General features: G+C 48.0%; 1 protein-coding gene across 7 annotated transcripts in view; it reads left to right on the top strand.

Annotated features, from left to right (window-relative positions):
- The window catches only part of CR2 (complement C3d receptor 2), a 194,513-nt gene that overhangs the window by 66,364 nt on the left and 102,945 nt on the right, over window positions 1-25,204 (top strand). For 3 of the 7 annotated variants that reach the window (XM_065594550.1, XM_065594553.1, XM_065594554.1), the window contains 5 exons: window positions 13,558-13,746; window positions 16,440-16,628; window positions 18,298-18,397; window positions 20,961-21,043; window positions 24,828-25,013. In XM_065594550.1, the coding sequence (XP_065450622.1) occupies window positions 13,558-13,746; window positions 16,440-16,628; window positions 18,298-18,397; window positions 20,961-21,043; window positions 24,828-25,013 (747 nt within the window). Of the gene's footprint in view, window positions 1-11,033; window positions 11,184-13,557; window positions 13,747-16,439; window positions 16,629-18,297; window positions 18,398-20,960; window positions 21,044-24,827; window positions 25,014-25,204 lie in introns of those variants that run through there. The other 4 variants (XM_065594552.1, XM_065594556.1, XM_065594551.1 and 1 more) reach the window with 3 other exon arrangements.

The following is a 25,204-nucleotide window of genomic DNA, read 5'->3' as shown; positions in this document are numbered from 1 at the left end:
CAACATAAGAGTTGGAAGTTGTGGGTTCTGTTTTCAGCTCTGCGTTTGGGCCACAGATTCATTGCATTCTTTATTTGTATTAGTAGAGGGCCACGGAGCCTTAGTCATGAACAGGACCTCAGTGTCCTAGGGGCTGTTTAAATACAGTTTCCAGTCTCGTGTTACGCATGAGCAACCTTAAGACATGCTGGATTTAACTCCTTGGTGCTTGACTTTGCAACCTAAATCAATTTTTACTGAATACAATTTCCTAGTATATTTTAAACAGCTAACTAATTCTGTTATGTACAACTGCAAACCCCTCCCCTGCACACACTACCACAGAGGGCTACCACTTCATCTACAGAACTAACTCTACTAGCTGGCAGCAGGAGAAGGTTGTTATCCCAGAATAGCTCATCAGACACTGGGTTCGTATGCTAATTTGGGTAGCGCTCAGCCCAACTCTGCCTCTCGTCACCATCACCTCCCCCATGGAATGGGGCTGCGCCTGTCTGGGTTGGTTCCCCCAGCTTGAGGGATGTCCTGGGGGCGGAGGGGTCTTGTACTGACTTGGAGAGAGTGATTGAATGGAGCTCAGCCTGCTTCTTTCCTTCCCTGCCCTATGGCACTTCCCAGCCATTCCCAATGAATGGGCTGAGTCTTAGAATAGTCCTGTTCCATTATTGTGGCAGGCTAAACGTTTTCCTGGGCATGTTTCACTGACATTTTCAGCAGTTGATAACTCAGCCAAACCTGAATGGAATTTTCTGGGGCCAAGAAAAGGCACATCTCTAACCCGAGGACTTTCTTCTTGACCAATTTCCAAGATCTGCAGCAAACAATGGCCATGTGGAAATATCTCAGGAAAGGTCACACACATGTTTTATAAATAATGGGTGGTGCTAGGCAATCTCAATGAGAGTCACTTCCTGCTCGTCCAATGACTTAGAAATAAAATAGCTTGTGAAGGAGAAAATGTCACCAGTCCACATCTTCAATTCCACATAGTCATCCTTAGCGGTGGGGTCATTGCAGTGATGTGACCACATAGTTCCACAAACAGATGAGTTCTAGAGTACTAGCTTCATTTCTTTTATATTTTAACTAAAAACGTAGGCCCCACTTCTGCATGTGAGCAGAGCCCTGCACCAGTGTGAAGCCCCATTGAAATCTGCTGCCGGTCTGCCAGGACGCAAGACTCTGCTGGCATAGAACAGATTAGAGGAAGGGGGTCTTAGGGCTTGCCCACATAGTGGGAATTTTGTGGATTAAATTGGGTATGTTGTTGTGGAATAACTATTTTGAAATAAGTGCATCCTCACAGATGTGGGGTTTTTTTTAGCTACTTCCCTCTGAATTCGTGCATACGCCTCACTCTGACTAGTAGAAATAAGTGCTCTGCATTCTGGGAAGGCATCCTATGGAGCTTTAGTCCACTGCTAGGTTCTACGCATTTTGGGATTCTTCTCATAGCATGTTGTGGGATGCTGTCCAGAAACCACTGGCATTCTGGGTCTTGAGATAACAGTGGCAAAATCCCATGATTTCTCTGCTCACATCCCATCATTCAGCTGTTTGAGGAGTCTGTGCATAGAGTCAAAGAGCATCAAAGAGCATGCACATGTGACCAAATGCACCCTATAGTCACACCCTACATGCTATTATAATAATTATTTGCACAAAGGATGCCTTGTAAGGTATCACTTGAAAACTCATAATTCACTGGTCAATATCACAGTAAAATGTGTGTGGCATTATATGTAAAGTTATGAATTTTGCTGCCTGACTCTCTCACGGAAGGAATTTGTAATAGAAAGCACTTTTATATTTCATTTCCCCCTTGGAAATGCAAGCCCTTGAAAGTGAGGGGCAAACACCACAAGCCACTTCTCTCTCCCTGTCCATCTCCCTTTTTATACTTGACAAGACCAGAAGAAACAGCTGCTGGATTTGAGGGAGGTGTTCTGACCTGAAAAGTTCAGTCTGTAATGCTGATAGGATGGGGTAAGGACTTCACTTTTGAATCAAGTATAGTTTAAGTTAAGCACCAGGAAGCTTTTTAATCTTTATTTCTCATGTAACCATTTCTAACTTTCATGCATCATTACTTGTACTTCCTTAAAATCTATCTCTCTGTAGTTTAAATAAACCTGTTTTATGCTTTAATTGAAACGAATCCAGTCTAATTAAGTTACATTGTCTGGGTAACTCAATTTGAGATAGCAAGTTGTTGTGTATTGTTCCCTTAAAGGGACAACAGAACTATCTCTGGACTGTCCAGATCATTTTGGGGGGGGGGGGTGATGCTCTGTACCTCAGGAGAACACCCAGCACCCCCTTGTTAAATGATTGTGTGGTATCCAATGCAAAGTTTGTCATGTCGGGTGTCTTCGGAAGGCTTAAGATGTACCGAGCATTGTTGTTATAGTGATGTTATAGTTATGTTGTGTTAAAATTTCATGTATATAGTTATGAGGCTGAAAATTTATCCTGATGGCTTAAAGCCCAGACAAAGACTCTCAAGAGCAGAGAGGGAGTTCACACCTCATCAGGGCAGGTATGGGACAAACCCAGCCCAGTCTCACAAGAACAAAAGACGCTGGCCTAGGCAGCAACAAAAGAATTAGACTCTCAAGGGAGTCACCCCCTTCCTTTGGTCAGTTTGGAATTGCGATGAGGTAATGCTCACCTGACTCTGAAGCGGGGGTGGGGGGAAGCCAAGAGGGAAGGACATGATAAAAGGGAGAGACATTTGCCATGCTCTCTTTCTCTCTTCCACCTACATCTACAGACACCACACGAAGTGACTGAAGCGCTGATCAAAAGGGACAGCTTGGCTGAGAGCAACCAGGCAGCCTGTGGTGTAAGGGCATTGAAAGTGTTAAGATCAGCTTAGAATGTGTTTTGCTTTTATTTCATTTGACCAACTCTGACTTGTTATGTTTTGACTTATAATCATTTAAAATCTTTATATCTGTTTATTCTACCCGAAGCAGTGCGTTTGGTTTGAAGCGTGTCAGACACTCCCCTTGGGATAACAAGCCTGGTACATATCAATTTCTTTGTTATATTGACGAACTCCATATAAGTTTGCAGCATCCAGCCGGCCTAACTGGACACTGCAAGATGGAAGTTCCTAGGGTTGTGTCTGGGACCGGAGAGTCTAATGTCATTTGGCTAATGTCATTTGGTTGCAAGTAGCTAGGAGCAGTTTACATGCCAGAGGCTGTGTGTGAACAGCCCAGGAGTGGAGGTTCTCACAGCAGAGCAGGGTAAGGCTGGATCCCAGAGTCAAGGATAGGAGTGACCTAGCAGATCACGGGTCCGGATAAAACCAGAGGAGAATGTCACGGCGGGAGGGGGAAATCTGGGAGTGGGAGTGTTTTGGGTTTACCCTGAAGAAGTAATCAAGGCTCATAAAAGCCAGAGTGTAACCCAAGTGTGGCTGGTAGGTTGTGACTTGCACGAAGGAAGGCTGTTTGTGGATGGCCCAGGTGGGAGCTACTTCCACAAGGTATTGTAAGGCATCTAGGTTGCAAGACAGGGGTGACAGAGCCCTCACCTTGCCATGTCACAACAGGTATTTGGAATCACACACATGGGTGGCTCAGAAGCCAGTCACTGCTTTGTGAGGCAAGTGCCATAGAGAAGGATAACTCTGAGAAGCGAATTGTGTATAAAGCTTTCCTGGAGCAGCTTCGCTCCACTGAGCACCCTTTCTGGGCTTGGCAAACCAGCTCTGACTGGTGTGACAGAATGGTGGTGGTGACAGACATTTGAGGAAGAATTTCAGGATGATAAAAGCCACTTTCCTAGAGATATGGGTGGAGTTCAGCCCAGAGCAACAGCCCAGAGCAGTGTACAGAAACAGGGCCTTAGATTGTAAACTTTGTGGGACAAAGACCCTGCCTCTTAGTCAGCTATGAAGCACTACATGTTTTCTGTGCAATACAACATTTTCTTCAATCGTAGTGACTCACCGTTTATATTGATTTTACAGAGAAACATTAAAAAAAAGGAAAACTAACAAAAACTGTAGCCAAGTCCTGCAGTCATTACTGAGTACTGTGACAAAGTTCCTCCATTTTCTGCAGCCAATGGCTGGCCCGTATGAGCCATGTCCCATCATGGCCGCGATTCAGCTCTGTAAGGGACTTTACCTGGTTTACCAGTTCCCACAACATAGCTCAGTCTTGATCAGTCAGGTCCATCAGCAGGCGATTAGTCTCTTGCTGCAGCCGCACTGCCTCCTGTTGGGCAGCTGCCTGGACACGGGTAGCCTCCTGCTGGGCCGCCGTAGCTTGTATCAGTGCCCGCACTACGTCATCCATTGTGGTGAAAAAAAAATAAACCCTCTCCCCTTTTTTTTTGGTTTGTTTTTTTGTTGTTGTTGTGGTTTTTTTTAAATCACCCTCCTTCTGCCGCACTGTGCACCCCAAGATCCCACTGCTAACACCAGTGTGACAAAGTTCCTCCTCTATCTTGGTGGGTCCTGTGCTTATTGGCGGATTTTCTTGTCTCAGAGATTCACCATGTGGGTTGGGGAACAGCCCAGAGACCTTCCCCTCTGGAAGAACCCACAGTCCAGGTCAATTGGGAGGTTTGGGGGGAACCCGGGCCCCCCCTCTACTCTGGGTTCCAGCCCAGGGCCCTGTGGACTGCAGCTGTCTATAGTGCCTCCTGTAACAGCTGCATGACAGCTACAACTCCCTGGGCTACTTCCCCATGGCCTCCTCCAAACACCTTCCTTATTCTCACCACAGGACCTTCCTCCTGGTGTCTGATAATGCTTGTGCTCCTCAGTCCTCCAGCAGGACACCCTCTCACTCTCAGCTCCTTGCGCCTCTTGCTCCCAGCTCCTCACACTCACACCACAAACTGAAGTGAGCTCCTTTTTAAAACCCAGGTGCCCTGATTAGCCCGCCTTAATTGATTCTTGCAGCTTCTTCTTAATTGGCTCCAGGTATCCTAATTAGCCTGCCTGCCTTAACTGGTTCTAGTAGGTTCCTGATTACTCTAGTGCAGCCCCTGCTCTGGTCACTCAGGGAATAGAAAACTACTCATCCAGTGACCAATATATTTGTCCTCTACCAGACTCCTGTACCCCACTGGTCTGGGTCTATCACATATCCCTCCCCCCTGCTCAAAGCCAAGGGGTTGGGCAGCTTGGGACGCCAGACAGTGCACACATGACAAGCCATCGGCGTTGCCATGACGGCTCCCTGCTCTGTGTTGCACACGGAACTGGAAAGGTTGGAGGGATAAGAACCATCTGGTCACCTTTGTGTTCTTCTTGTTCCGCTGCATCCATTGAAGAGGGGCATGGTCGGTCACGAGGACAAATCTGCGCCCGAGCAGGTAGTAGTGCAATGTTTCCATGGCCCATTTTACAGCGAGGCATTCTCTCTCCACCGCTGCATATTTTTGTTCCCTTGGAAGGAGTTTCCGACCGAGGTATAGAATTGGGTGTTCCTCCTCCCCGACCATCTGTGATAGAACGGCCCCCAACCCTACTTCTGATTCATCCATCTGCAGGATAAACTCCTTGGTGAAATCAGGGGCTATCAGTACGGGATTACTGCAGAGGGCAGTCCATAGGGCTGTGAATGCTTCCTCTGCTATGTCAGACCATCTCACCAGATCAGGTCCACGGCTTTCACTAGGTCTGTCAGGGGGCTTGCCCTTGTGGCAAAGTGGGGGATAAATCGTCGGTAATACCCCACCACACCTAGGAATGCCCGGACTTGTTTCTTGCGACTTAGTCGGGGCCAATTTTGGATGGCCTCTAACTTGTTCACTTGGGGTTTTACCAGACCTTTTCCCACAATGTAGCCAAGATATTTGGCCTCTGTAAACCCTACAGTGCACTTGGCAGGGTTTGCTGTAAGGCCACCTCGCCTGAAGGCATTGAGGACTGCCTCCACCTTCTCCAGGTGGGTTTCCCAGTCTGGGGTATGAATGACCACATCATCCAAGTAAGCAGCAGCATAACTATTATGCGGGCATAATAGCTTGTCCATAAGGCGCTGGAAGGTAGCTGGAGCCCCATGTAGTCCAAAAGGGAGGACAGTATATTGAAAAAGACCCTCTGGTGTAGAGAATGCAGTCTTTTCCTTTGCGTCTTCTGCAAGGGGAATCTGCCAGTACCCCTTTGTCAAGTCTAGGGTAGTCAAGTATCGGGCATTACCCAGACAGTCCACTAGCTCATCTATGCGAGGTATGGGGTACGCATCGAACTGGGACACTTCGTTTAGTCGCCGGAAGTCGTTGCAAAATCTTGTGGTGCCATCAGGTTTGGGCACCAGCACGATTGGGCTGGACCACTGACTGTGGGATTCTTCGATGATCCCCAACTCCAGCATTTTTTTTTTACTTCTGCTTTTATTTCCTCCCTTTTTGCCACTGGCACCCAATAGGGCCTCATTGTTACTCTGGCCCCAGGGTTCGTGACGATGTGGTGATGTGTCTCGGTTGTTCGACCCGGTTTTGTCGAGAACACATCTTGGTTCCGGAAGATCATCTCATACACCTCATTCTTCTGGTCTGGTGTTAAATTGGGAGACACTCTCACCTGTTTGGAAGGCTTGTTTTCTTGGGTTAGGTCTTTTTGGACCCTTGTGCATGCCTCTCGTGCATGCCAGGGTTTCAGAAGGTTAACGTGATAAATCTGTTCTTGTTTTCTGCATCCTGGCTGCTGCACCTTGTAGGTTACTTCCCCCACGGTTTCAACCACCTCATAGGGCCCCTGCCATTGGGCCAGAAACTTGCTTTCGGCTGTGGGTACCAACACCATAACCCAATCCCCTGGTTGGAACTGTCACACTTTTGCCTGGCGATTGTAATGGGTTCGCTGGGCCTCCTGTGCCTTCTCCAAATGTTCCCATACAATAGGGGTAACCCGGGCTATCCGGTCTCGCATCTGCATTACATGCTCTATTATATTTCTCCCCTCATTGGGTTCCTCTTCCCAGATCTCTTTGGCGATATCTAGTATGCCACGGGGGTGACGCCCGTATAATAACTCGAAGGGGGAAAACCCAGTTGAGGCCTGTGGTACCTCCTGGATAGCGAACATAAGGTAGGGTAGTAGGGTGTCCCAATCCTTCCCGTCCCAACTTACCACCTTCCTTATCATAGCCTTGAGGATTTGGTTAAACCTTTCTACCAACCCATCAGTCTGTGAATGGTAGATCGAAGTTCTCAAGGTACGTATATGGAGCAGCGTACAGAGGTCCTTCATTAGTTTCGACATAAATGGGGTTTCTTGGCCGGTTAATATCTCCTTCGGTATCCCCATTCGGGCAAAGATCCCCACCAGCTCTTTGGCTATAGTTTTAGAGGCCGTGTTCCGCAGGGGGACGGCTTCTGGGTAGCGAGTAGCATAGTCCAAAACAACAAGTATATATTGGTGGCCTCGAGCCGTCTTCTCCAGGGGTCCCACTAGGTCCATGGCTATTCGCTCGAAGGGGACCTCTATGATGGGAAGGGGTACTAAAGGTGCCCTCAAGTGCGGATGGGGACTGTGCAGCTGACACTCCGGGCAGGAGACACAGTACCTCCACACTTCTTCCTGTACTCCGGGCCAGAAGAACTGTCGTAGGACTCGTGCCAGGATCTTCTCTACCTCCAAATGCCCCCCGAAAAGATGACTATGAGCAAGACTTAATTCAGCGTTCTGCCTTTTTTGAGGTACTAGGATCTGCTGTACCTTCTGCCCCTGTACTGATGCAACCCGGTATAAGAGATCCTTCTTCATTATGGAGTAGGGTCCTGGTCCCTGGGTTTTCCCTTCCACGGGGACCCCATCTATTTCAGTCACCTCCTTCCTAATGTTGTCATACCTTGGGTCTTTTGCCTGGTCCCATCCAAAATTTCCTCTCCCGGGGCTAATCTGCCCAAGATCTAGGGGCCCAGTCTCTGTTGCCTCTACTGGTTCAGAAGCATTAGGGTGGGGGTCAGACTCAGGTGCTTCTCCCTCCTGCATGGCCTCTTTTTCAGCTGCACGGGTCCGCCTACCTACAAGAGCGACCCTCTGGCTTTGGGTCAGTATTCGGGTTCCCAAGGCCTTAGCTGCCCTTCTTTCCCTTTTTGTCTTTTTACCCTGTCTGCGAGTGGAGAACAAATCTGGGGATATTTCAGAGAAGATGGGAGTTTACAGTCTGCTGTGGATGCCTCACCAATTGTAGGGTCCCCATCTTTCTCCAGTCCCCCTACTGGGAGTAAATTTCCAAACCCTGGGAAGTCCCTCCCTATGAGCACCGGGTATGGGAGTTTAGGGACTACACCTGCTGCTACCTCAGTAGTGTTCCCTTGGATCTCGATTTTTACTGGATGGTGGGGTAGTAACTAACTGTCCCATGGACCCATGTTATCCCCGTATGTTTAGCCTGCAGCAGCTGACTACGCTTCACGAGCTTCCCTGAGATAAGCGTGATAGCACTCTCCGAATCAACCAGTGCCATGGTCCCTACCCCAGTTAGTTTCACTGGTCTGGTATACATATGTGGGGTTAGTGAGATCCCCACAAGGTGGATTAGGGAGCATGGATCTGCCCAGTTCCCCAGGTTACACTGCATAGGCTCCTCAGCATTGGGACACTGTGCAGCTATGTGTCCCCACTCCCCGCAGGCATAACATCTGTATGGAGCCCTAGGCATTCCCAGGTCTCTTGGTTTGGGCAGTCTAACATCACGATCCTCTTCTCCCTCAGTGTTCCGACTCTTTGTGGCTTCTGATGGGCCTTCAGCCTCTCTCTTTTTCCACCTGGGCCCTCCTGGTGGCCCAATCACCCGAACTTTAGGGCTTGGTGCTGCTAGTTTAACCCCGGGTGCCTCTTCCTTAACTGGTCGGGTCAGCTCCCTAGCTGTCTTTCGCCTCTCTACCAGGGTGACAACTCCGTCATAGGTGGAGGGTTTGTTCTGGCTTACCCAGGCACGAAAGTCTGGTGGTAGTCCCCTCATGTATCGGTCGATGACCAGAACCACTAGTATCTCTTCCGGACTCCGGGACTCTGTTTGCAACCACTTTCGTGCGAGATGGATGAGGTCATACAATTGGGACAGCGGGGTTTTGTCTTCCTGGTACCTCCAACCGTGATACTGCTGGGCCCGCACTGCTGTCGTTACCCCAGATCTGGCCAGGATCTCTGCTTTCAGCTGGGGGTAGTCTGCCGCAGCCTCTTCAGGCAGATCATGGTAGGCCTTCTGGGCCTCCCCACACAGGAATGGGGCAAGAATGACAGACCACTGATCTCGAGGCCAGGCTTCCCGTCCTCTCAAAGGCCAGAAGGTATGCCTCTACATCATCCTCCCGTGTCATTTTCTGCAGCCAATGGCTGGCCCGTATGAGCCGCGTCCCATCATGGCCACGATTCAGCTCTGTAAGGGACTTTACCTGGTTTACCAGTTCCCACAACATAGCTCAGTCTTGAGCAGCCTGGTCCATCAGCAGGCGATTAGTCTCTTGCTGCAGCCGCACTGCCTCCTGTTGGGCAGCTGCCTGGACACGGGTAGCCTCCTGCTGGGCCGCCGTAGCTTGTATCAGTGCCCGCACTACATCATCCATTGTGGTGAAAAAAAATAAACCCTCTCCCTTTTTTTGTGTGTGTGTGTTTTTTTTAATCACCCTCCTTCTTCCACCGCACTGTGCACCCCAAGATCCCACTCCTGATAGCAGTGTGATAAAGTTCCTCCTCTATCTTGGTGGGTCCTGCGCTTATTGGCGGATTTTCTTGTCTCAGAGATTCACCATGTGGGTTGGGGGAACAACCCAGAGACCTTCCCCTCTGGAAGAACCCACAGTCCAGGTCAATTGGGAAGTTTGGGGGGAACCCAGGCCCCCCCTCTACTCCAGGTTCCAGCCCAGGGCCCTGTGGACTGCAGCTGTCTATAGTGCCTCCTGTAACAGCTGCATGACAGCTACAACTCCCTGGGCTACTTCCCCATGGCCTCCTCCAAACATCTTCCTTATTCTCACCACAGGACCTTCCTCCTGGTGTCTGATAACACTTGTGCTCCTCAGTCCTCCAGCAGCACACCCTCTCACTCTCAGCTCTTTGCACCTCTTGCTCCCAGCTCCTCACACTCGCACCACAAACTGAAGTGAGCTCCTTTTTAAAACCCAGGTGCCCTGATTAGCCTGCCTTAATTGATTCTAGCAGCTTCTTCTTAATTGGCTCCAGGTATCCTAATTAGCCTGCCTGCCTTAACTGGTTCTAGCAGGTTCCTGATTACTCTAGTGCAGTCCCTGCTCTGGTCACTCAGGGAACAGAAAACTACTCATCCAGTGACCAGTATATTTGCCCTCTACCAGACTCCTGTACCCCACTGGTCTGGGTCTATCACAGTACTTACTTGGTCCCTTTTTAAACATCCCTTTCAGTCAGTGACTCTTGCCAGAATGTCAGAACATGTGTCCTACTGTGTTGGATCAGAAGCTAAACATAGCCTTGTGGAATGGACCAGGTCTATGCATTATGGGACTGTTTCCTCTTCCTTCCCTCCACCCCCTCAACATTGAGACTGTGCAGGAAATGCATCAATATTCAGATTAAATACCAGCCATGCCTGATGTTTGAATTTCCGTCAAAGAAATTCCAGCAGCAGCACCGGGGAAGGTTGTTCCACTCAGGAATACAGACGGGAAGGGAAACCCATAGAGCGCTTTAAATGTTTCAATTTTACACCCTATTGAACAAAAGCAAACGAGGGGTTGATCTGGTGGGTGGTTTCAGGAGCAGCTGCCCGTCCGTGTAATGTGCCCATGGCTGCACCCACAAAGACACACGTGCAGCGGGGTGAGCCGGCTCCCTCCATGTGTGTGCCTGGGTAGTTCCCCCTGCCTCCTGGGACACAGACTCGATGCTGATCCCTGGGGCGAACCAATAACTCAGAGCCCACCTTAGCTTCTTCTTCCCTCCCCTCGACCCCAGCACTGGCTCCCCGGACAGCGCCTGGGTTCACATCCGTGACAAAAGCCCCGCCCATTTTCAACGCGCCCCGCCCCCACTTATCAGGCCCCGCCCCGCCATCTCCTGGCCACGCCCTGTTCCCCGCCCCCTTTCCTCGCTGTCCCCGAGCTCCAGCCCTTGACTGTGAGGCAGAGCTGGAGCGGCCCCGCCATGGTCTCGGCTCCGCGCTGCCGGCCCGGCGCCCGGGGGCTCCTGACGCTGCTGCTGCTGCTGCCCCTGCCCGGGGCTCGCGGTGAGTCGCGGCGGCCCCAGCAGCGGGCGGTGCCCCGGGCTGCGCGGGGCCGGCGGGCGGGGACCTGCGGCTGCCCCGCACTGGCTGCGCGGGGTGCGGAGCGGGGGGCAGCGAGCCCCGCCCGAGGCGGCACCGCCCCACTGGCTGCGGGCGCAGGGGCTCGGCCCGGCCAGTCGGGGCCCTGGGGAGCGAGCGGCCGCGGGACAGCCCGGGCCGGGGGACAGGTGTGAGCGGGCAGGGCAGCGGGCTTGGCCCCACGGCCCGTCGGGGCGGGTGTTTCCGCTGCCAGAGACCCGCCGGGGCGATGTCTTGTCTTGGCCCCGCTTCTGCCAGTGAGAGACAAGCCCGGAGCTCCCCAGAGCCCGTCCCCCGGCCTGGGAAACCAACTCACCGTCTGCAGCGGGGCTGTGCGGGGCCGGGGCCTGGGGTGGGACCCCAGATAACTGTGCGTGGAGCCCTTTGCTCACCCGGCCCCTGGCTTTACTCCGGCTGTGCTGGTTCCTCTATTGGTGATGTGGCCTCTCAGCCTGGTTTTAGTGTAATTCATCCTGTCACCGTCTCACTGGGAAGTGGGGAGAATAAGTTGTTGACTCCAGGGGTGATGCCCTCAACACCTGGATGTGTTGTGAGGAGTCAGCGCAGAGCTGGTAGCTGAAGTCTTGTGAGCTGATGAGATGGTCCCTAGAGAGGACAGGATCAGCAGGGGAGTGCAGGCTAATGGGAGCCAGATCAGACACGATTAAGAAAGAGAATTTGATCAGTGAACTCAGGCAAGAAAAGGAGGAGGAGGAGGATGAGACTTGTCTGGGAAGGGGCAGTTATAGAGGATCAAGGATGCTGTTAGAAGGCAGAAATATAAGGCAGTGAACATAAGAATGGCTGCAGTGGGTCTGACCAATGGTCCATCTACCCCAGTATCCTGCCTCTGATAGTAGTCGGTGCCAAATGCTTCACAGGGAATGAACAGAACAGGGCGATTATAGAGTGATCCATCCCCTGTGGTCCAGTGCCAGAGTCTGGCAGTCAGAGGGTTAAAGACACCCAGAGCATGTGGTTGTGCCCCTGACCATCTTGGCTAATAGCCATTGATGGATCTGCCCTCCATGAACTTAACTAATTCTCTTTTCAACTCAGTTATACTTTTGGCCTTCACAACATCATGTTCACTGATGAGACGGAGGAAGGGATATGGGGCAATAGTTGAAGGGATTGGTGGGATCAGAGGAGGACTTTTGAGATTGGGGGAGACCAGAGTTTGTTCGCATTTGATTCTAGTGAGCTGGTAACATGTCAGGGGATCTCCTATTGTGCATGGCACTCCAGGCATGTTGACAGGGCCAAAGATTATCCATCTCTAAAACTGAACTATAATCCTCACAGTTGTGCAGAGAATAGATTGTTTACGGTTCAAAGAATTAATTGATGGTGTGGCTACAAGGGCAGTACACCTCATGCGTGTGGACATCTGGCACTGTGCAGTCTCAGAAATATTAAGGAAAATGAAATGAGTAAAATTAGTTGCATTTTTTTGTTTGTCTTAGCTAGGTTGTTCAGTGGTACTTTCACTTGTGTGTTAGAGACAGAGATTTGAAATATAGGAGAGAGAAGGAGCAATTCTGGGATTGGGCCTCTTTTCTTTTAGCCTGTTTTGTCAGATACTAAAACTGTAAAAGTCACTCTAGTCATCTTGTGGCATCCAATGTCTTTCCGGGAGTGGCCTGGCTGTTTATATGATTCTCGGAACAGTCAGATGAGTGAACTGACGATCTTTCCTTTCCCAAAATTCCTTTTTCTACAGTGTCTGTGCTGAAAACAATCCCAGGCACCCCTGAAAAAACCCCCACATAAAACTGCTGATTGTAAGGTGGAGAAATATCCATTCTCGCTCTGAGCACAGATTCATGGTGATCAAAAGAAGCTTTTGTTTAAGGGACGAATCTCTCCAGCTCGAGTTGGTCACTAGCTGGCCCACTTGGAGTGTGGGTGGGAGCTGGAGAGTTGCTTAGGCTGGAGCTCGTCATGCAGTGGGGACTCAGCTACTCGGTGCTGCTAATCCAATCACTCTCTCCACCTCCACCGTTATTGTGCAGCGCGGTCGCTCTCGCTCGGCTAATTCCTGTTTAGAGAACTTGACCTAGCACAGCCGTGAAGACACCTTTAGTTTAAACCCCTGGCTGTGGGAGGCTTGTCTGTTCTTATAGGCTACTGGAAAACCTGAGGAACCCCCACAACGGGGCTCACCTGGCCTGTGGCAGGTGCCTGTAGCATCTAAGGCATGTCAGGATCCTTTTCAGCGAAGGCGGCTGTGTGAGATTATTTAAAATAAATCACTCTCCTATTAACATGAGAGTATGTTCTTATGTTTTTTTGATAGGTCAGTGTGGGACCCTGCCAACGCTCAGTCGTGCCATCCCCCGTGATACTAGTCGCACAGAGGGCTTCCCTATCGGCACAGAAGTGACATACAGGTGCCTTGATGGCTTTGTTAAAATCCCTGGAAAGTCAGACACTGTAGTTTGCCTTTCAGACTCTAAGTGGTCAACCATTGGAGAGTTTTGTAATGGTAAGTATTTTATTTTCTCTGGAACAAATTTGCTCGGGCCACCCTTCGTTGATGGAAATGTCAGACTTTCCCCCACTGAATAGGTCTACTCAAAATTAGCTTTAATGACTAGTTTCAAGTTCCTTGCTGGATCAGTGACAATATACAATTAACCTGCTTATTCAAGAATCTTGTTGCAAAGCTGTCAGGGTTCCTTCCCCACTCTGAACTCTAGGGTACAGATGTGGGGACCCGCATGAAAGCCCCCTAAGCTTATTTCTACCAGCTTAAGTTAAAATCTGGTACACTGCCCCCACCAAGTGATTTAACAAGAAACAGGGAAAGGACCACTTGGAGTTCCTCGTCCCCCAAAATATCCCCCCAAGCCCTTACACCCCTTTTCCTGGGGAGGCTTGAGAATAATATCCTAACCAAGTGAGCAAAGACCCAACCCCCTGGGTCTTTGGGCAATGGAAAAATCAGTCAGGTTCTTAAAAGAAGGCTTTTATTAAAAAGAAAAGGTAAAAATCATCTCTGTAAAATCAGGATGGAAAATAACTTTATTGGGTAATCCGATTCAAAGAGCCCAGAGGAACCCCCTCTAGCCTTAGTTCAAAGTTACAACAAAACAGAGATGAACCTCCCTCTAGCAAAGGAAAAGTTCACAAGTTGAGAAAACAAAGATAAACTAATATGCCTTGCTTGGCTGTTACTTACAAGTTTGAAATATGAGAGATTTGTTCAGAAAGATTTGGAGAACATGGATTGATGTCCGGTCCCTCTTCGTCCCAAGAGCGAACACCACCAAAACAAAGAGCACAAACAAAAGCCTTCTCCCCTCCCAATCCAAGATTTGAAAGTATCTTGTCCCCTTATTGGTCCTTTGGGTCAGGTGTCAGCCAAGTTACCTGAGTTTCTTAACCCTTTACAGGTAAAAGGATTTTGGTGCCTCTGGCCAGGAGGGATTTTATAGTATTGTATACAGGAGGGTTGTTACCCTGACAATATTCAATTAACCTGCTTATTCAAGAATCTCGTTGCAAAGCAATCTGGGAACATCCATCAATGAGACGACTTGGGCTTTATTCAGGAATGTGTGGTTTAGATGGACAGGAATGGGAAGTAATTTTCTATTTGAGTTTTGACTGCTCAGAATTAGGTGGGGATGCTTTCATCCTCAGGACGCTCATACAGTTTTGCTACATCGCCAGGCAAATATGAAATAAAGCTGTTTTGAAAATGATTTAATGCATAGTTCCACTTATATTACAAAATTGCATAAGCGTCCTGGCCAATGGGAGCTGGGGCGGGAGGGCAGTGCCTGCAGGAGAGAGTCGCGTGGAGCCAATTGTGTGCCTCCGCCTAAGAGCTGGACCTGCTGCTGGCCGCTTCTGGGGTGCAGAACAATTCGCGGTGCCAGGAGAGGCAGGAAGCCTGTCCTGGCATCCCCACTGCACCGCTGACCGGGAGCCGCCTCATTTAAGCCCGTGCCCCAATTCCCTGCCAGGCCTGAGCAGCTGAGGGGAGGATGATTTTGTTCAATCAGTGGCAACTGAGGATGTAGAGAAGGAAAGATTTGCAAGGGAACAAGCTCTGTTTTTGCCATGTGCACTTTAAGCTACTGGCAGGGAATCCAAACGGGAGTTTTGTGAGTTGTCGATATAACGATCACATCCAAAGCTGTGAGAGCAGATAGGATCCCAAAGACAGGTGCACAAGAAAAAGAGGGTGGGCCAAGGCGAGAATCCTGGCAGATTCTCACTGATGGGGTGGGGCTGGGGGAGAGTTGGAGGATCCCCCAAACCAGACCTGAAAGTACAAGATGGAAGGGTCTGGAGGAAAACTGTGAGAGGATGGAGTGACAAAAGCCAGTAGATGATGGGATTAAAAGAAGTAAAAATGCTTGATGGTGTCCAAGGCACTGAGAGGTCAAGGAGAATGGGGTGGGGTAGAGGCCCTGGGAATTGTGTGAGACTTCAATAAAGTGGAGAGGGTGGACAGAGACTAGAGAGGGCCACAAGGTTGCAGTTGAAGAAGACAACCGTGCAGTGGTTGTAAACAGAATGTTCAGTTAGAATTGGAGATGAGGTACAGGTGAAAATCCGTCTTTCTCTTTCTGCATGCTTTAATCTACTAATTCGTTTCTCTCTCTCTTAGCTCCTTCCTTTTCTTTTTTACTCCTTACTTTGTACCACCCGCTATTTGGAGCAGCACCCAGTTATCTTTGTCCAAGTGGCTTGCCTCTCTTCCTTAAAAATAATTTTTTAAAAATCTCCCTTCCCCTACATATTTTGTAAAGTGTCCTGCTCTAATGCTCATATGCAGTTTTGTGGCTGTACTGTAATAGCTGCTGCTGCCTCTAAATAGGGTTACCAGAGAGCAACTGTGAAAAAACGGCAGATGGGGTGGGGGATCGGGGGGGGATAGGCGCCTATATAAGAAAAATTCCCCAAAAACAGGACTGTCCCTTTAAAAATGGGACATCTGGTCACCCTATCTCTAAATCATAAACTTTTGGGGCAGGCCTTCACTTATGTTACAGAGCTGTGTTTCTGTTTTTTTTTAAATGTGTGTGTGTGTGTGTGTGTGTGTGTGTGTGTGTGTTTGTTTATTTATAAACATAAAGCTAAAAGTACAATTTTTATGCCTATCTTTATAGCTAAATCTTTCAGACCATGTTTTTGTTTGTTTGTTTGTTTGTTTGTTTTTGCTAGGTGCCTGTGGTGCCACACCAAGGTTAAAATCTGCTGCCTTAAGTGCGGAAGATGCAAAGAAGAATTACTGTCCTCCTGGGACCACTGTGAGTTATGTCTGTCGTCCAGGATATGAGAGCACCGAACTGAAACCTGTCATTACTTGTCTTAAGAATTCAACATGGTCAGAAGCCCCTGAGTTCTGTAAAGGTGAGTGTCTTTTTTGTCACTTTTCTCTCTCCATTGAGCGAGTGGCCCTCTGTGAGCAGATAGGAGTGTTTTGTGTTAAGCAGCTGGTTCACATTTCAGCACGGCTTGTCAATGTTAGTTTGAAAACCCTTTTTGTTAGGTTTTGATGTTAAATTTGAATTCCGCTTTAAATGGAGAGAGAAAGCAAAGTGAGTACCATTGAACGTTAGACAGCGTGTGCAGTAGTTAAGTTTTTTGTTGTGTTCGTTGTACTTCCCAGCAGCAATCAGAAATCACAAATAATGCAGTAAAGTTAATATCATACTGTGGTAAATAACCATTTAAAAATGTATCAGAGGGGTAGCCGTGTTAGTCTGAATCTGTAAAAAGCAACAGAGGGTCCTGTGGCACCTTTGAGACTAACAGAAGTATTGGGAGCATAAGCTTTCGTGGGTAAGAACCTCACTTCTTCAGATGCAAGTCATTTAAAAATGGTGAGCACAGTATCCCTGGAAACTATATGTGAAGGAGAATAATAGTATTATTTTTGTCGTTGTTAAAATTCACACATTTAAAAATTCTAGCCTCAGAGACCACTCATTCAGCATACAGTTCAACTAAAGTTAATCACCGTATTAAAAATAAATGCAATATTTAATAACTATATGTATGGCAAAGTTGTTCAAATACCAAAATACATAACAAACTTAAATGACGAATGGCCTGCATTGCGAAGAATACCATAAGTGTTGGCAAAGCTCCCTGTATTGAGTCTGTATCTGTTGTATTCCATGAAAACCCTACATTAATACAGGGTGAGAGGAAGGAGCCAAATGAATGATCACCCTTAACAGCAGCTCCTTGCATGTCAGTATTATATTCTGTTTGACAAACGCGGGCTGTATCTTAATAGTCATGTGAATTTCTTACGCAGTCTTAGACTCAAGTAGTCTGGCATGCCTGATTAGCAAAATACTTGATGTATATAATAGACCATATATTTTTATGTGTAAAAATCCTTGTCCACATCAAGGACAGAGATGTTTTCCCAATATACTCATTAGTGCTATTTGTAGCTTTCTCTGTGGCTCCCTGAATGCAGCAGGTCTCTTCTGTTTGGCATGTGGACACGGTGAGTGTCTGATGGTGTGTGCTGTCTGGTAATAAGTGCCTGGCACCAGAGGAAGCATCACAAATAACTCCCTGTATCAGGTAGGAGGAGTCTCTGCCATTGAAGTTGACAAAGTGATAGAATTCAACACTTAATATGGACATAAGAATATCCACAGTTAAGTAGGAAAACCCCCCAGAGAGGAGAGTGAACTAACTGCACTGCTAGTCTGCCATTGCCATAGTCCAGGGGTGGCCAAACTTACTGACCCTTCAAGCCGCATACAACAATCTTCAGAAGTTCAAGAGCTGGAGCAGGAGGCTCCTGCTGAAGCCTTGAGACTCTCCTCCCTGCTGGACAGAAGCCCTTAGCCCACCACCCTGCTCCAAGGCAGAGGTCCCAAGTTTCCCCCTCCCCCCAAGTCTGGTAGGAGGGCTCTGTGAGCTGAACTTTAACTGTAAAAGAGCCACATGTGACTCGCGAGCCACAGTTTGGCCACCCCTGCCATAGTCTCCTCTAAGTCTGTTAGAGTTTCTTGCATCAACATAACACCCTAATACTGATCTTGTTCTGTGCTAGGGAAATCGTGTGGTGTTCCAAAAGGACCAGAGCATGGCAGAGCTGTTGATATAACAAATGACCGGTATGGTGCAAGAGTAAACATCATTTGTGATGACGGGTGAGTGTTGGGCAACCGGTGTTGATTAATTCACAGAGCTCAGTTTGGTGTACAACTACTGGTGAAAAGTGGAAAATTAATAATAGAAATTCCAGTTTAATTTAAAAACCTAATGTGAGTAGGTGCTACAAATCTGCTGTCCTGGCTTCAGGGCCCTATTGAAAAAGTATAACCTTCACGCTGAATTTGGCCAGGTGTGGCTCATGATCCCTCAGATCTCCAGTTGAAAGATTAAGTTGGGAGGAAGCAGGTGCAGCTATGGTATCATGGGGTGCGCTTCAATTTGTTCAAGCTGCTGTTGGAAAAACTACCATAATATGTGATTGGGTTCTAGTTTCATTGGATTGTGCAGGTACTTTCTGGACATCAGAGTAATTGAACAGGGAAGCACATGGCATGAGCATGGATGTCTTCGTTTTAATTCATATATCATTTTGTTTTTCACTGTATCACCCATTTAGGTGGTATGTGCAGGCAACAAGGGTTAGATTCCCTGTGCTGGGATCAGGATGATTGGGAGGGGCTGGTTATGGAATAAATTGCCTAGGGAAATTGTGGAATCTCTGTCATCGGAGATTTTTAAGAGCAGGTTAGATAAACACCTGTCAGGAATGGTCTAGATAATACTTAGTCCTGCTTGAGTGCAAGGGACTGGACTAGAAAACCTCTTGAGGTTCCTTTCAGTCTTATGATTCTCTGTCTTCAAACCCCACAGAGATTGGGAGACAGAGAAGGCCTTTTCCTGTAGCTGAGCCATCAGCCTACTTCTCAGGTGATGTAATAACAACTAGCTGTTATCGGATATGAAATCCCTTTACAAAGGAGGGCAGTATTGTTTACCCCATTTTACCGATGGGGAAACTGAGGCGCAGAGGGGAAGTGACTTCCCAGATCACCCACAGGCCAGAGGCAGAAATGAGAATGGAATCCAAGTTTCCTGAGTCCCAGTCCAGTGGTTTTTCCTCTAGGCCAGGGGTCGGCAACCTCTGGCACGCGGCTCGCCAGGGTAAGCACCCTGGCGGGCCGGGCCAGTTTATTTACCTGCCGACGCGGCAGGTTCTGCCGATCGCGGCTCCCACTGGCTGCGGTTTGCTGTCCCAGGTCAATGAGGGCAGCGGGAAGCTGCGGCCAGCACATCCCTTGCCCGTGCCGCTTCCCGTCGCCCCCATTGGCCTGGGACGGCAAACTGCGGCCAGTGGGGGCCGCAATCGGCCGAACCTGCCGCGTCGACAGGTAAATAAACTGGCCCGGCCCGCCTGGGTGCTTACCCTGGTGAGCCGCGTGCCAGAGGTTGCCGACCCCTGCTCTAGGCAATGCTGCATCTGAGTTGCACCCACAAGAATGACCAAGCTATTGTTGTGGTACTTCACATTTTCCTATGCAGAAGTGTACAGAAGCTGCCCACCTTGGAATTGTGTCCACCAACGAAAACTTTGGGTTTAAATGGGCTGATTAGGTTTGGACATTGAGATATTCAGGTTTTGAAAGAGTGGCAGCAGCGGGACAGTCCTTGCGCAGCTGTCTTCTCCCCCTGTTGTTGCTGTCAGCACAAGTGGCCTTTGGGTGTAATGTTCTAAGTTGGAAGTAAAGAAGTAGCCACCTGACCACAAATGATGTTCATGTCTATCCTTGTTGGCCCCTGTCCTTTCAGCAGACCAGTGAAAGAACTTGCAGAGACCAGCTTTACTAGGTGCACCTCTCATCTGTTTCTCTAAAGCACCTTGACAAATAAATAAGGCCATGACCTTTAGCCTGTAGTGTTAAAGGAAGCAGTAAAAGCTAAGTGACTGCATTGCCAATATGCAGTACTTCCTGTGCAAGAAATAGCTAGAGGTCTAGCTAAGTGGGTCTTGGGTGTGGACTGTTGCCAACTCTTTGGTAGAAGAGCAGAGTTAAAATAGGCAGAGGAATGATGGCACTAAGCAGGCTGAGCTACTGACTCCCAGAGTGACAGAGACACCCCTTTTAGTACTTTGCTCCCCATTTCTCTGGGCCAGTAATCCAAGGTGTAGAATGCCAACAGCCCACATCTCAAGCACTGTTCTGCAGTTTGGAGGAGGGAGGTGTGACGCAGCCTCCTACTCTGCAAATCCAAACCTCTTTGACGTGCGAACACTCGGAGAAGATTAACAGTCTGGAAAATTACTAATTTTCTTAGTGCTTTTCAAATTTTGGAATTTATCTAGGGACTTCTTTCACCTATTGGAGATGTAAGAAGTAAGAAGCATTAAAAATGTGTAGAAAAGAGACTTACTTGTTTCCCTTTGCTAAGATTTAACAAAGTTATTGCACTGAAATTCCCAAGCATCTGGCTAGTATAGACTTTAAGGAGAAGAATTTCACCTGCTAACATGGTCTCTGCAATCTTATACCCACCTATTTGCTTGTTCTACATGGACTTTAACTACTCAGCATTCCTTGGTCCTAGGATTCATGTTGGTACTTACAGCAGGAATGACCCTACAGGGTCACTTACTGGCAGAAAGAGCCCCTTTTCCAAAGTTCTGGGCTATTACAGGAGCAACTGGAGAGTTAGGTAAGAAACTTTTTCTCTTTTCTTTAGGTTCAGATTACGTGGGCGGCCTTTCATCCAATGTTTACTGAAGGGAGATCAAGTTGAATGGAGTCAACTTCCAACTTGTGAAGGTCAGGCTATTTTTATGGCTTTAAGAAGAACTCCTGAATGGAGCTGTTGCAGAGTAACTGTTACAGACAGGACTGGCTCTAGGCACCAGCAAACCAAGCACGTACTTGGGGTGGCAGAATTCCAGGGGCAGCATTCCGGGTGGTTTTTTATTTCTTTTGCTTTGGCAGTTGCGCTCTCGGTTTTTGTTGTTGTTTTTTTGTGTTGGGGAGGCAAAAAACCTAGAGCCGGCCCTGGTTACAAAGCTTTCATGTGTGTTTTATATTCACTCGATTTAGATTATGTCGATCATATAGATATTTTTGGGAACGGGAAGACATGATGAAAGTGTAGGAGGATCCATTGTGTTGCTGGTTCCTTCTGTAGAAGCCACATTCCAAACAAACACAAAACCCCACAGGCCTCTCTATCGCTACAGAGCATTCCTCTTGAGCTTGCTGTCTGGTGTATAGATTCCAACCCAACTAATGACCTAAACACAAGTGAACCCTGAACACAGGGATGGTGGGGTTCGATTAGTTTCTCATTCCTCACCAAATAATCTCTGCTGCTTTTGAACTCTTTCATCCAACTTTTTTTTATTTAGTGTAATTCCTCCCTGTTAAGTATTGTCCTCCCTTCCCCTCAAAACCAACCAACCAACCCTGGACTCCACACTCAAAATCTTGAGGCTTTTTTGGAGTGAAACCCAGTATTAAAACTTCTTCCCAATTTATTTTCTTTAACTTTTTTGTCCTTTTGGACACTACGTGGGTGGATCTGTCAACCAGGTTATCGCCATCTGGTCTAGAACCAGCTGCAGTTTAAAGGAAAGTTCTAATTTAAGCGTTCAGCTTCTGGAACATTGTAGAAGGGCATCTATTGTCTTTCAAGGATGTCAATCAAGGATGTTCCCAGCTCCTTGTATATAATGTAGGGGGGAGATGTGTTCTGATAAGGCTCTTATCTGGGATTTGTTTAATGGAGCCAAAATCTTCTAGCTGAACGGATGTTGGGAGAGGAGAAAAGTTTGAAAGCAGAAAGTCTTGTAAATCTAAGGAAGGTAATGCCTCACATTTTGTTAAAACACAGTATTAATTATGCTCTCAAAGGGTTAATTTTTTCCCCTTTTTGGGAGGAATTGTAAACAAATGTTTATGTAATCCTTACAATTCACCTGTAATTGAAATGTGCATTAATATTCATGATGCCGTTCTCTTTTCCTTCAGCGATTACTTGTTCTCCTCCTCTTGATGTTACCAATGGGATGCACAATGGCAGTAATGTAAACTTTTGGCAGAAACTAAATATAGCAGTCTTTACTGAGTACTTACTCGGTCCCTCTTTAAACATCCCTTTCACTCAGTGACTCTTTCCAGTGTGGAATGGACCAGGTCTATGCATTATGGGACTGTTTCCTGTTCCTTCCCCGCACACCTCTCAACACTGAGACTGTGCGGGAAATGCATCATTATTCAGATTAAATACCTGCCATGTCTGATGGCTGAATTTCCATCAAAGAAAGAGGAAGTCGTTTTTAAATAAAAATTTCTAAATAACACAGTCCCTGTCTAAGCCCCCTGTCTCAGACTCTTTTGGCCTATATAATAAGAGTGACATGCAGCTTGTTCACAAAAGGAAAAAAAGTGAACAGAGCTGGGTTAGTACAAACAATGGGTTTTATACCTTTTGAAAGAAACCGCTCCAGCAGCCGCACCGGGGAAGGTTGTTCCACTCAGGGATACAGACTGGAAGGGAAACCCATAGAGGGCTTTAAATGTTTCAATTTTACACCCTAATGAACAAAAGCAAACAAGGGATAGACCTGGTGGGTGATTCCATGAGCAGCTGCCCCTCCATGTAATGTGCCCACAGCTGCACCCACAAAGACACACTTGCAGCGGGGCGAGCCGGCCCACTCCATGTATTTGCCTGGACAGGTCCCCCTGCCTCCTGGGACACAGGCTCGATGCTGATCCCTGGGGTGAATCAATAACTCAGGGCCCAGTGCAGCCTCTTTTCCCCTTCCCATGACCCCACCACTTGCTCCCCGGGCAGTGCTTGGGTGCAAAACAGTGACAGAAGCCCCACTTTTGAACATGCCCTGCCCCCACTTCTCAGGCCCTGCCCCATCCTCTCCTGGCTATGCCCCTGCTTACCGCCCCATTTCCTCACCCTGACTCGAGCTCCGGTCCCCTGACCTTGCTGGGAGAGCCGGAGCGAGCACCCGCGCCCCTGAGACTCTGCTGCCAGCCCCGCCATGGTCTCGGCTGTGCACTGCTCACCCGGCACCCGGGGGCTCCTGACGCTGCTGTTGCTGCCCCTGCCTGGGGCTCGCGGTGAGTGGGTCGGGGTGGAGGGTGGCCCCTGCCCAGGCACAGAGTCCCCTCGGTCCGTCCCATCCCCCCACATCGGCGCTGGGCTGGGCGGGGACCAGAGCCGCAGCGGCTCCCCTGGGCCCTCCCCATCACACAGGGGCCTGGTCCCCGTCCCCATCCAGCCCCTCAACCCGGGCTGCATCAGACTCGGGACAAGAGGGCCTGAGCCCCGCAGCAGCGACAGGTACCCGCTGCCCCACCCTGGCCCCTGGCACCACACCTCTGCAAGCCTTGAGCCCCTGGGAGCGCTTCTGCCTGGGAGGCTAAACTGTGTCCCGTTGGTGAGAGTGTTAATGGCCAGGGCCTGCTTCTGGGGCCTGGGGGTGCCTCCTGTCCATGGTTGGAGGCAGGCTGGGGAGAAAGAAAAAGCCACTTAGAACAGCAGGTAAAGGTGCAGCTGCTGTATCTGACCAGTTTCAGTAAAACAAAGTTTGGGGTGTAAGACTCCTAAGATTATAAAATGAGCAAGTTCCCCTGTTGTAGCCTTAGGTTTGTGACTGTACAGAAATGGATTAAAAACTTCATTAAAGCTAATGTTAAAATGATCTAATACACAGGTTAATAAAAGAGCATCTGTACATCTGGGTATAACACTTAAATTATCCAAAAGTACAAAATTCGGTTTGAATGTCATAAGGTACATATAGTACATAATTTACAATATCCTAAGTTAAGGTTAATAAATCAGTGATACGGTTAAGGTATTAGTATCCAATTCTTCGGGTACATCGCTCATAAAAGTTTATGCTAAGAGTAGCTTGTGGAAAACATATATAGCAACGAGTGAAGATTGTCCCTCAGTAATTTGAGAATTTAGAATCGGTTGCCCCTTAGACAATACAATACAGAACATCGGGAAGTATTTCAGTTACTTTCCTGACTTTGTTTCTCATTGGCACTTGTCTTCATGCCTGTCATACAGTGTCCATGCATCACATGAGAAATATGAAAGTCAGCTGTCTCAGAGATAGCTTTCCACCAGCTGTTTTCACTTGTTTCTAAACCCAGACATGTTTCATGTACTCTTCTATAGATTGCTCCCTTGGTCTCCTTTGCCCTGTATGCCACCTTCTTTCATGTCACTCGGTATGGTTGCAACAGTCTCTCTGAGCCTGTGCTGCGTTAGATCATAAGCCCTGTGAGGTGGAGGACTGTCTTGTTTTGCACAATGTACTTACCTTACATTACCAGACATGCTCAGGGTGAAGGATACATGGTAAATAATGTAAAATTTGAATGTACTGCAGTTTTGTATCAAAGCCATTCAGTAAACTAGCTTTAAGGCTGTAATGAAAACAAGTACATCCATATTGTCCCCAATAAAATCATTTGTAACTTCTCAAAAACAAGTATTCTGTTACAACAGACGACTGAATATCTTTCATATTGTAGTTAACTTTTTTCCTTCCTTGTCTGTCCCTATTGCTAGGCACTTGTGATTCTCCTCCAAGATTGAGTTTTGCTGAGCTGCCTGGGTCAGTGAACAATCCCTATCCTGTTGGGACCAAACTGAAATACTCCTGTTGCCCAGGATATGTTTTGGACCCTGGAAAGTCTCCTTATGTTACATGTCTTCCAAATTCAACATGGTCAGTAGACCCTGAGTTTTGTGTAGGTGAGTGTCTTTGTTGCTTTTCCATTTCAATTGATGTGCAAGCCATCTTGACACAGTTAGGAATCTCTCTTCTATTGGGTAAGTGGTTCACAATTAAACACTGGTATCCATAGACACTTTCTAAATACATTTTGGACAGTTCTTTGTTATGTTAGTAGTTGACTTTAAAAATTGTAGGTTGCTTTAAGAGC

The sequence above is a fragment of the Chrysemys picta genome, chromosome 4 (assembly GCF_011386835.1).
Source record: "Chrysemys picta bellii isolate R12L10 chromosome 4, ASM1138683v2, whole genome shotgun sequence".
NCBI classification, from domain to species: Eukaryota; Metazoa; Chordata; order Testudines; family Emydidae; genus Chrysemys; species Chrysemys picta.
Note: the sequence above shows the minus strand (reverse complement) of the source record. Positions and strands in the feature narration are given on the sequence as shown.